Source organism: Protomyctophum parallelum (assembly GCF_964188405.1).
Source record: "Protomyctophum parallelum genome assembly, chromosome: 9".
Classification (NCBI taxonomy): Eukaryota; Metazoa; Chordata; class Actinopteri; order Myctophiformes; family Myctophidae; genus Protomyctophum; species Protomyctophum parallelum.
The window spans coordinates 3,307,184-3,319,978 of NC_139706.1; the positions used below are offsets into that span (position 1 = coordinate 3,307,184).

A 12,795-nucleotide genomic window follows, 5' to 3' on the forward strand; every position below is an offset into this window, starting at 1 on the left:
TGAACTGTGAACCGTGCGGGCACTGGCGCTGCTGAGTTCTGACACCTTCTATAATGCTGCGCACATATATTATATATATAAAAAAAATACCCAGCATAATTTTTGGGAAGGCTAAGCCTTCCCTAGCCTTACGCACCCGCCGCCTATGGTCTTCAGCGAGAATGATCAACAAGGCACAATTTCACTTTGGACACACTTAATATCAGATCTGAAAGATTCCAGAGTGCTGGAACAGTTCAGCAGTAAAATAAAAAAACAACACATCTTCAAGCTATCAATGTGTCGAGTCGCAACGTGAGCTTGTAGATCTGAAAAATGGTGACGTAAGTTTTGTCAGACCCCAATAATGGAGTGTGAATAGAAACTGTTACATCGTGTAAGTACAGTAACGGTCCGGAAAGCAACTATTGTCATATAGCCAGAATACTGAGCAATTTGTGTGGAAATATACGGAGTTCTGTGGAGCATGCGTCATGCGTGTGCTGTGAAGCCCTGGCAAACGCTGACTCCAGGACTCCATGTGTCCTGCTTGATTCTGGTACAAGGACTGTTTTCTACTGATCTACAAGCTGGTATACCTACAAGTAAGACGCGCAAACGCGGGAAGCGAACGCAGCTCGTAAATGGCAATAACAACAATTAGAATAAATTACATACTTTTTTAAGGTTTTCTTTTTAAAGTTCTCTTTTGTGTTTTTTTAAGATTTTATTTTTAAGTTAAGTTTTTTGAAGTTAAGTGTTTTTAAAGTTTTTTTTTAAGTTAATTTTTTTTGTGTTTTTTTAAGTTTTTAAGATTTTATTTTTAAGTTAAGTTTTTTGAAGTTAAGTGTTTTTCGTGTTTTTTTTAATTAAGTTTTTTTAAGATTTTATTTTTAAGTTACGTTTTTTGAAGTTAAGTGTTTTTAAAGTTTTTTTTAAGTTAAGTTTTTTTTTAAGTTAAGTTTTTTTTTAAGTTAAGTTGTGTGTGTGTGTGTGTGTGTGTGTGTGTGTGTGTGTGTATGTGTGTGTGTGTGTGAGTGAGTGCGTGCGTGTGTGTGTGTTTTGTGTGATACAGCTGCGCCCTCTGGTGGCGGGCGGGTGGTGTAACAGCGGGACAGACACACAGACATGATCTGCAGGGTCTCATAGTTAGTGCTCATTGCGTTCGCAATCACTGCGTTCGCAACTATTCTTTTACCAATGAAAAGTATTAACAAGAGCCGAAATTCACATCAGACTTAGCTACAGTACATTCTTAAAATGCACTTGAGAATAAGACTGGACGGTGGTTAAGATGACCCCTGGTTGCAGGACAAGGTTGTACCAAAAATATCCCGCTGGCCTGAGTCGACCTCCTAGATGGGAGGTAATTACTCTGTGGAGCATGGGGGGGGGGGGGGATTGGGGGGGTGGAGTGGATGGGGGGGGGCTCAAGTAAGAGGAGTGCATAGGAATGTAGTATTCAGATTATGTGATAGTATAACATGGGTGTGTTGTGTGTGTGTGTGTGTGTGTGTGTGTGTGTGTGTGTGTGTGCGTGCGTACTGCGTGCGTGCGTGCGTGCGTGCGTGCGTGCCTGTTTGTGTAAAAATGCATACAGTAGGAGTAGGTTGTGTGCCAGATGGAACGCAATGTTTGTTATGATAAAGATAAAGGCCTGTGCCAAGTTCAGTGTAAATCTGATAAACATGAACCGTACAAATATATCTTTTAAAGACCATTGACAGCTACAGATGAGGTACAGCTGACATGTTTAGTTTCTTTCAGTGTGCATGACTGCATGGTTAACGCAGATGTTTTCTGCTTCGCACGGACAATTGCAATTGCTATTTGCATCACACAAAAGCACGTAAAGGCAACACCATAACAGGCTATCATGGTTCATGTGTTTATGCCTTGTTTTTTCTCTCTCTCTCTCTCTGTCTCTCTCTCTCTCTCTCTCTCTCTCTCTCTCTCTCGCATGCACGCATACACACACACACACACACACGCACACACACACTACCATTGCATGCTAACCGTGTATGATAAGCAGCTCTAACCACATTCTTAGCATTGTTGTTGACATTGTTGGTCTCTTGAGTGACAATTGTGACGGCTGCCTGCCTGCCGCCTGGACCTTTAGGCAGGGTGTCAGCGTCCTGCTGCCTCCTGCATTATATGCAAATAGAAAACAGGTGGTACGCAGCACCGTTGAGTGATATCCAATGAGACAGACGTAATCACCTGCAAGGTTCATAACAATCTACAGTGGGTTTTTATGAAACAAACACTTTGCAGGATAAGCATACAGAGCTGCAACTTTGGTGAGTTTGACGTCGTTTAATACAATCAGATAGGACTTTTCTGTTTGGATGTATGTGCTGTCTATGGCAAATTGCGGCTATAGTTGAAACCCTGCCATTAACCCATTCTGAACGGGAACCCATTTTGGTGTTGGCATCATGTTATGCTTTAGCTATTGAAAAATAGCAGATCTACAAGCTCATAGCGCGCCACAGAGTGGCGCGCTACGAGCTTGTAGGTCTGCTATTATTTTTTTTTATCGAAGAACGACTGACATCTTTTTAGAATCTGATCTCAGGTCAGAATGGGTTCATCGGACCAGTGTGTGTCCAGTGGAAACCTCGTATGAATCTGATCTCAGGTCAGAATGGGTTCATCGGACCAGTGTGTGTCCAGTGGAAACCTCGTATGAATCTGATCTCAGGTCAGAAAGGGTTAACTTAATGCAAGCAAGATGGCCGCGGTCTGCATGAGGTCAATTCCTGCCTAACCATTTCCCTTGCCATTGGTTTGGAGGGTGGAGCCATAGATGATGAGCGGAAGGGGAGACTCTCCGAACGCTATTTAACAATAAATACTCTGTCCCTTCATTCCTCCACAGGCTGCTGGACGTGGCACCCATCTGTTTTGGGCAGACTTTGGGCCGCATGTGTTTCCCTGCCGGTATAATATTGTTCAGAAATAAATTCTAAGATTGAATTCATTTAAATGATTAAATCCCTTAATTTTTAGCTTGACCTGTGGTGTGGTTTCCCTTTTTTTGTTGTGGCCTTAGAGCCACTAGGCCACAACAAATGGGGGGCTTATCTCAAGCTAAAGTTTGATAAGCTACAAAGCTTTGTATAGTGGTAGTTGACGTTGCTTGTGGTTAACAAGCAAGTTCACGTTTTGCACCTGCACTGTAGGTAAAGCAACAAAGAAATACTATAGAGTACTATAGTACCATATGGGTACTATAGAGCTTTCTGCTGACAGGTCCTTTGTTCCTGCAGAGAAATGAACCTTTAGCTGATAGCTCTCTCTCTCTCTTGTGCGTGTGTGTGTGTGTGTGTGTGTGCGCGTGTGCGTGTCATAAGTCAGTGCATGCATGTAGTCTACTGTATATGCATTCATGCATGAGTGCACACATGCATACATGTGTGCACGATAATGCACGTGCGTGAATCCTGACCAGAGTCACTGGTCCACACCAATGGCTGCGACATTATCAGAGACGAAGACGCGCTTGGTCTTTCTTAAAGTAGAGACAGACAGGCCTCTTCCAGCTGGGCCTGTTTCTCACTAATATATTTAGACACGTTCTCATTCCTCCATTTATATGTATTTATATGTAAGTATTATTATTAAAATATTAAAATACTAGAAATGCACTCTGTCAAGGTGCCAACATGCGCCTTGCACACAAGTACCGGGCATCCATTTTGGTGTCAGCATCATGTTATGCTTTAGCTATTGAAAAATAGCAGATCTACAAGCTCATATCGCGCCACCGAGTGGCGCGATACGAGCTTGTAGGTCTGCTATTTTTGAAAAATCGAAGAGCGACTGACATTTTTTTTGAATCTGATCTCAGGTCAGAATGGGTTAATCAGACCAGTGTGTGTCCAGCGGAAACCTCGTATGAATCTGATCTCAGGTCAGAATGTGTTAGACCCGTTATTGCTTTATACCAACCTTGAAACGTACCATAGTTACGTCACCATCAACAGCCAATAAGGGACCACCATTCTTACCCCTACATCATCAAGAACGGTGGTCCCTTATTGGCCAGTGGACAACACCGACATACATACATACATACATACCCCGCCGATCACCGTACTTGCACACTCTGCTTGCGCAAGTAATTAACCCATTCTGACCTGAGATCAGATTCATACGAGGTTTCCACTGGACACACACTGGTCTGATTATCCCATTCTGACCTGAGATCAGATTCTAAAAATGTTCGTTCTTCGATTTTTTTTAAATAGCAGACCTACAAGCTCGTAGCGCGCCACTCGGTGGCGCGCTATGAGCTTGTAGATCTGCTATTTTTCAATAGCTAAAGCATAACATGATGCTAACACCAAAATGGATTCCCGTTCAGAATGGGTTAAAACGTATGTAGTAGGGCATTAATTACAATAAAAACAAAAGGTGGAATTGTAGAGTTTCTGCCTGACAGCAACGATTCATTCATCATACGGTAGCTAAAATCATGAACATACAGTGATTATATTTCCTTTATATCATGAAGGAAAATAATGTTAGTCACATTCATCATTTTAAACAACACTGTTATTGCATTTGTGTTGTGTTTCGTATTCAACTGCTCTCTATACTGACGGCGAGATGCTATTCCAACATTGTTTGAAAATGCAATGTGCTGGACCATGTAATCGAGTATCGATTAAAATAAACTTTTCAGCTCTCGTTTCATTGCTATGTGCGTGACAAGTTGCCTCCAGGTCTATACCACTGTGTAGTGTTAGTGTGGGCACAGAAGAGCCAATGAGAGTGTGGTGTGCCACTGTGGGTTGAGTAGAAGTACGGTAACCTCGAAAGACTCGACGCTATCGCTGAAGCTCGATCGCTGATCCGTAAAAGAATAATAATCCCTCGGGGAGGAATGAAAAACAAGCTGAGCGGTTTTGAGAAACGGTTATTAGAAGGAGAGACGCCGGACCGTTATAAACATGTTGAAGAGGCGGCTGGAAAGTGAGAAGTAACATGAGTAATGTGTGAAAATAACATTTTAGCAAGGGACTTTTTTGTACACATCAACTGTGCGGGTCCACGCACACACACACACACACACACACACACACTTACACACGCATGCTGGCGCGCGTCACAAGTATACTGTACATTTCTCTCTTATTTTTTCCCTTCCACTCTCCCTTTGATGTTAAATGAAGTGTTTAGACAATTTTCTGCAATATAACGTATACTGACTCTTTCTGTGTTTTGTCGTCCCCCCCCCCCCCCCCGTCCCCCCCTCTCCTCCAGATGTGTACGAGCCCAGAGTTAAGGGACAGCCTGGAGGCAGCGTTGAGCTGTGAGGCAGTGCAGCAGAGGTTCGATACTAGCATGACCCTCTCCAAGGAACTGTGTTTGGCATCAAGACACTGTGGAGCCTAGAGCTGTCTCACACACACACACACACACGCACACACACACGCACAAACACACACACACACACACACACATACACACAGAGACACAGGCCACACAGAGTGAGCGGCAGACCTGGCCGAAGCACTATTCTCTAAAAGATTAATGAGGCCCTGTCCAGGGCCAGAAGGCCTGGCTTTCAGTCGATAAGGCAGCTTTCATTTCACTACCTTTTATCCCCCGAGCTCCTCCTCCACTCGTCCTGCATATTTTTTGAGGGACACGCGGCAGCCAGCCAGCTGTCCTTTGTTTTGTTTTGTTTTCCCCTTCTTATTTTTTCTTTTCTTTCATTAAGCCATGCCGTGAGACGCACAGAACAGTTTGTGACACATGGAACTGGCCAGGTGAAAATAAAGGGCCGGCCGTCCTTCTCCCGGGGGGGGGGGAAACGAGGCGGAACAATGAATGGCCCCGCCCACTCCCTGCCCATTATCAGTCCAGGAAGTGCCACTGACGTTTTCCGCCGCTGTCGTCGTCGTCATTCGTCTCCCACGGCGGCCATGTTGGATTGTCGTGTGACAGAGAAGGACTGTCTACCAGAGGCCAGGATTTGGAATGTGGTGAAACAAGGAAGGAGAGGGCGGAGCTAAGAGTAGCTCAACAGCTACACACGCGCGCGCGCACACGCACACGCACACGCACACGCACAAACACACACACACAAATACAAACCCCCATTCTGAGACAATGTGTAACATCTCATTCTGTAATGTGGACAGCAAAGTGGACCAGTACTTTCAGCCCACGCTGTACATCATAGTTATGGTCCTGGGCCTGCCCACCAACTGCATGGCCCTGTGGGCTGCATACATGCAGGTGAGGATACCGACGCTACACACACACACACACACACACACACACACACACGCTCATTTTGTTGGGGACCCCCCCGGACCCCCTTACAAGTCAGTAACTCTGACAATATACAAATGGAATGGACCGTAACAGGTTCCATTTGTATACTTTCTGAGTTAAGGGGAGACCTTGAAATATGTATGTATGTCAGTGGTTTTCAACCAGTAGTTCGGGGACCACCAGTGGTCCTTGATAGGATTCCAGGTGGTCCCCGACTCCCCACCTAAATGATGGAGAGTCGGTAACCAAATGGACCCTTATAGAGCATAAAATTAAACCACACTCAGAGTTAAATGATCATTAAACATCTTGCATACTGATCAACGTTTGGCTGTTATCTCTCCTAATGGTACCAACATCAACAGAGCATGGAATTGTTGACCAATTGTATCCAACGACTACAATATGTGAGGCTAAATCGCATCACATGGCTAAAATTTACGACTAAATAATGGGTCTTGGTGTGAAAAGGGTTGAAAAAAAAAACCGGATATTAACCCATTCTGACCGGGCACCCATTTTGGTGTCAGCATCATGTTATGCTTTAGCTATTTAAAAATAGCAGATCTACAAGCTCATATCGCGCCACCGAGTGGCGCGATACGAGCTTGTAGGTCTGCTATTTTTGAAAAATCAAAGAGCGACTGACATTTTTAGAATCTGATCTCAGGTCAGAATGGGTTCATCAGACCAGTGTGTGTCCGGCGGAAACCTCGTATGAATCTGATCTCAGGTCAGAATGGGATAAAAAGATGACCGTCCTTCCTCCCCGTCCCGTCCGTCACTGTCTCCAGGTGCGGCAGCACAACGAGCTGGGCATCTACCTGATGAACCTGTCGCTGGCCGACCTCCTCTACATCGCCACGCTGCCGCTGTGGATCGACTACTTCATGCAGCACGACGACTGGAGCCACGGCCAGGAGAGCTGCAAGCTGTTCGGCTTCATCTTCTACACCAACATCTACGTCAGCATCGCGTTCCTCTGCTGCATATCTCTGGACAGATACCTCGCCGTGGCTCACCCGCTGCGCTTCGCCAAGGTCCGCAGAGTCAGGACAGGTACGAGATGTGACCATGATGATGCGATGAGATGAGATGAGACGAGATTGCACGCGAGGTTGTTGAAATGATGACATGAAAGCAAGCAAAGGAATTTGTCACTGCGAGGTTGCGAGGCACTGAATAATGACACGAAATGTTTATGTATAAGTGTAGGTAGTGACATAATTCCAAACTGCATATACATTTATATATCGTTGCTGTCGGGCAGAAATCTCTTATCTCCATATTTTTTGTTTGTGTTTCGTAAATTAATGTCCTATACTTCCTACAGAAGCATCAGTAGCATTACAGCATACAGTATACAGTAGCAGATCTACAAGCTCGAAATGCGGTACAAAGTGACACATTTTGAACTTGTAGATCTGCTAGATTGCTGTTTGAATCCTGAAAAGTAGATCATTTGAACATAATGAGGTTTGGCCCGCGACAGAGATGACATCAGCCTGATAACCTAGAATAAGGGGGTTGTAATGGACCGTTTCGTTTCTCCAAAGCTGATACTAAGAACTGTATGAGATAGGCTACATATGAGATAGGCTACATATACAACCTCACATTTCTTTAACCTTTTACAACCTTTTACAATAATACAAATAATATGCAGGACGGTACAGGAGCAGATTTGTTTAAAGGTTTTATGACATTCATTTTCATTTCTTTTTCTTTTTCTTTTTTCTTTTAGGTTTTATGACCTCAATTACACCCAAAAAACCTGAACTTTGAACATTCAATGGATTTTCTGTGGTCTGAGTTTTCTTTGGGGTTTTTTGGGCCTTTTGAGCTACAATGAAAACAGGCAACACAGTGAAACAGTGACATCTGCTGGCAAATCCCATTGACATATATGGGATTTGCAGTAAGTGATGTCACTTACTGCCGGCAAGTCAGAGCACCTGTTTGAGCCAGAAAACCCCAGATCACAGAAAATCTACTGAATGTTAAAAGTTCATGTTTTTTGGGTGCAATTGAGATTAGAAAACCTAAAAAAAACAAGAACAATTCCAAAACCTTTTTTTTAATGTCACAATCCCTTTAAGAAGCAACATTTCGGTTACTTATGACCTTCTTTTACAGAGACCAACTAAGGATGTGAGTCAATCCTGTGTACTCAAAAGCAATGGCTTGATTGATATTTCCAGTATAATATTTAGACATGGGACTAACCCAAAGTCCTACATGTGCTTAACACAAGTCATACTCTATAGTGACGAGTTGGTGCAACGCTCAACCATCCCCTGGCCCTGTCACCACATTTTCCTGACCCTGTCACAATACTTCCCTGACCCTGTTATACAATGTTTCAATGCTCCCGGTGGTCCCGCCCACACTGGAATGCAGAAGTGCCTTTCTCACTCCCAACTCTTAATAGGTTGCCACTAGAGCCCTGCATCGGGATTAGGCAGCCACAAACATTGTGTGTCCCGCAAAATTCCACACTGTCCCACAATGAGATGGATATAGCGCAACCTGAGGCGAAGTGTGGTTGTGCTTTATTTTAGCTTGATACGAACACGTTTATATAAATGTATCTAAATGCAGAGAATGTAATTTCGATATAGGTGCAGGTATGTGCATAATGCATCTTTTTAATAACCTACTGTCAATCAGTAAATCTAGCCGAGACCTATGTGTCCTATGTGACCTATCTGTCCGTGGTGCTGTAATTCAATTCAATTTCAATTCAATTAAATTGTATTAAAGTGTCAAATCACAACAAGTTGTCTCAAGACAAGTCTATAATAGCGACAAAGCTCTGTTGGTCTTTGCAAAACGACAGAGATCCCCACCCAGAGCAAGCAACATTGCGACAGTGGTAACGAAAAGCTCCCCCTTATGAAGAAACGTCAAGCAGAACCCGACTCTAGGGTGGGTGGCCATCTGCCTCGACCGTGTAATGTTGTCGCTCTGTCTCTGTGACTGTGTCTGTCTCTGTGTCTCTCACGTGTGTGTGCTCTCTCTCTCTCAATCTGCATTGTTTGTTTGTTTTGTTTTGGGGTCCCAAAGGAAATATTACAGGATTGTACTAGTAGACAGTAAAATTGAGGGATTATGTGGGACAAAATTGCACTTGCACTTGTGGAAGGCCAAAATGAACTGGGGACTGTCAGGAATGAAAACATTGCGGGTGCACGCTCTCCCTTCCCCTCGTTTGAGCCAATTATAAGCCGTTTCAGGTGAAGTCTTCCCCAGCCATCCTGGGAAACACGAAATCCCGTGCAGTGCACTGGCAATTTCCTGTGGCAAAAAGTCGTTGGGGGAGTTTCACTTGCAAATAGCTTACTGTTTTTAGTAATTTATTTTAGCTGTGAACGAGGACCCAGATTTTTGGTCGTCCACCACCAAACTCACACAAACCCACTTCATGTACAGTATGTCGCGCAGAAAGTATACACTTTATGCATTCTAACCCAGATCTTCTCTCCTCTCCTCCAGCCGTCATGGTCAGTGCGATGGTATGGATCATCGAGATCTTCGCCAACTCCGCCCCGCTCTTCCACAACGAGCTCTTCCAGGACCGCTTCAATCACACGTTCTGCTTTGAGAAGTACCCCATGCAGGAGTGGGTGGCCGGGATGAACCTATACCGGACGTTCTTCGGCTTCCTGGCCCCCTGGACGGCCATGCTGGTGGCGTACCGGGGCATACTGGCCGCCGTGCGCTGCAACGCCGCCACGGAGCAGCAGGAGAAGGCCAAGATCAAGCGGCTGGCGCTCAGCCTCATCCTCATCGTGCTGCTCTGCTTCGGCCCGTACCACGTGCTCCTGCTCTGGCGGAGCGTGCTCTTCCTGAACAAGCCGTGCGACTGCGGCCCGGAGGAGAGCCTCTTCGCGGCGTACCACGTCTCGCTGGCGCTCACCAGCCTCAACTGCGTGGCCGACCCCATCCTCTACTGCTTCGTCAACGAGGGCGCCCGGCACGACGTGGGCCGGGCGCTCTCGGCGCTGCTGACCTCCGCCTGCCGCCGCGGCGGCTGCTGCTCCTCGTCCGCCGCCGCCTCGTCGTCGTCGCACGCCGACATCCTCAACGGCGGCTCGGTCACCATGGAGACGCCGCTGTCGACCAAGAAGCACCAGTGTGTGTACGGCGGCGACGGAGGGAAGACGAGCAATTACAAGACTGAGCTGGTGGCTCTGAAGGAGGAGTGTCTACAGATGACCATCCTCAGCGTGAAGACGTGACCTGGCTTTGAGGACTATACTGGGTACGGTAATGGCACTGCCATGCAGGACTGGGGGGGGGCGTCCAGATCCTGTGTACAGGCAGCTCAGTGTGCAGAGATTGGGGTTCGTCCACCCTGGGGCCACCCATGTTAATAAGATATAACACTCAAGGCGCTGTGTAGTGCATTGGGTAGTAGCATTGGTGAGGTGGGACATGTTACAGAATTTGAAAGAAGAATGGGAGTCGAGTTAATGGAAGTTATAAAAGTAAAACACATGCCTTGCTGCCGTACACATGTGGGGCTGTCACACATCCTGCTGTAACAGGAGACAACGACAATGGATGGGATCACCTTCCTATTCGTATTCATATTGCACGACTGCATTGTCAGTGGCTAGGTATCGCTACGATCCTCTAGGAACACAATAATTCTCACTTGAATTAATTGCCTTTGAGGATTGGCCACAGGTAATAGAGTCTGGAATATGTGACAGAAATGGAACATGTGGCTGGGTCAAACCCTCGTTGTAACTCCCGGAAAAAAGATGACACTTTTTTCACTGTTTTTCACACTGTTTCATCCTTCTTATTTTCATTCTTCTTTTATTGAGGGAGAGATAAAACCCTGTGAAGTACCTCAGCTGAAAAGAAATGGTAGCGTAAAAGTGTCTTTCTTCCTTGAGCCTGTATTTCATTGTAACCCAGAGACCACATAAAGTTGAGACATTGTCCAGCATGAGGAGGCAATACTGTCGTCACTACATCACAGTCAATTGGAGAAAATCCCAGGAATCATTGTCATAATAATAATGGTGAATATTTCATTTTGGAATGAAACCTATATACATGTTTGATGCACACCTCAGGGCCAGTGAGGATCAGTGACAACAAACAGCAGTGCATTCTAAATGTGGCAGCAATCGTTACACAGTACAATCCAATGCTACTCTCAGCAAAGATATTTAGTGTGTAGAGCGAAAACAGAAAGGTCACTGGTATAGAGCCCTTAGGCCAGGGTTTCCTCAAGGGCCATATTTTGACTAGCGTACCAGGCTGCATGGGGCCCGAGTTCGCACGCACGAGGTCGAGGTCTTTGCCTGAAAATTCATTTTCAGGGCAAGACCCCATTTGAAAAGGATGCCCAGTTTGACATGCATAGGCTACTGCCCCCCCATGTAATGCCATTTATACCATTAATAATGTAATGTAATGTAATGCCATTTATATCTGGGACCCCTGAAATTCTTCCAGGGGCCACAAGGGGGCGCTCCCGTGGGCCGCCTATTGGGGAACCCTGCCTTAGGCAATCTGGTCAAGTTAGGTTTAAGTGGTTGTGTGTGTTGATAATGCCAATTTGGCTTCATTTCTACACTCTCTGAGTTACAAATTGATAACAGGATTTGACTGTGTACAGATATAAATTTATTTAATATGACAGATGTCTTCTATTTAGAGATGGCCACTGCGTTCGTACGTCAACTTCCATGAATTGTGATGACAGAACTTTCCAGCGTTGCGGAGCTCTGGCTCTCATCCACGAAGGGTCTTATACGGTACCTGTTTACATTCCACTATCAGACAGAGGCCTTCTAACTTAAACTATTGGAATCTCTAGTGGGTCTCGCCATTCTTACATGTTTGGTTATTTGTCTTCACTATACACTTGCCACAGTGTGGCGAAGAATTGTTCTCATTTTAACCTAAAAGAAAAGTCATGTCAAATCCGGTTACACTGAGATCTTAATGCCTGTTTCTTAATGCATGTACTAAGTGAGTAAGTGACATAAAAAGGTTACTTTAGGTAAACCGAAGAACAGATTCTATGAATTTCAACAACTGGCATGTATGAAGTCTACTGTACTGTACTGTACTGTAACAATCCAGACTGTAAATTGTGACCATTTTATCATCCAATGATTTAAATCCCTGAATCATTTTGTAATGTGCCACTTTTATTTTTATTTTCTTTTGTTTCAAATAGAGGAGAACTCATTGGCAATTACAAGCTGATATAATGCGTCGCTTCGGGACACATTTCGAGCTCGTGGATCTGCTACTTTTTGATGCTGTAGTATGGTCACGTACAGTAAAGCGTTAAATTTACAGAAAGAAATACAGAATTTCTGCCTGACATCCTAAAACCACAGCCAGTGATAGCTGGGACTGCACAGTGGGACAGTAGATGTGCAACAGCATGAGTTGAAACCTCCTATCTCCATATTCAAACTTTTTGGGTTTTTTTCTCCATGAATTAAAGGGATTGTGACATTAAAAAAAAGGTTTTGGAATTGTTCT

At 44.8% G+C, this 12,795-nt stretch overlaps 1 protein-coding gene across 1 annotated transcript; it reads left to right on the forward strand.

Annotated features, from left to right (window-relative positions):
- Nucleotides 1-5,731: 5,731 nt before the first annotated feature.
- Nucleotides 5,732-10,916, forward strand: gpr4 (G protein-coupled receptor 4). The gene is made up of 3 exons (XM_083772690.1): nucleotides 5,732-6,237; nucleotides 7,071-7,335; nucleotides 9,772-10,916. Exons 1-3 carry the CDS (start codon nucleotides 6,109-6,111, stop codon nucleotides 10,515-10,517), a joined length of 1,140 nt encoding a protein of 379 aa, XP_083628816.1. The 5' UTR covers nucleotides 5,732-6,108; the 3' UTR covers nucleotides 10,518-10,916.
- Nucleotides 10,917-12,795: the final 1,879 nt, after the last annotated feature.

What these genes read in the sequence shown, in the direction of transcription:
- gpr4 (XM_083772690.1), top strand. Translation starts at nt 6,109, where the DNA reads ATGTGTAACATCTCATTCTGTAATGTGGACAGCAAAGTGGACCAGTAC. An exon ending in TGTGGGCTGCATACATGCAG is followed by an intron (nt 6,238 to 7,070) that starts GTGAGGATACCG and finishes CACTGTCTCCAG; the next exon opens with GTGCGGCAGCACAACGAGCT. An exon ending in GGTCCGCAGAGTCAGGACAG is followed by an intron (nt 7,336 to 9,771) that starts GTACGAGATGTG and finishes CCTCTCCTCCAG; the next exon opens with CCGTCATGGTCAGTGCGATG.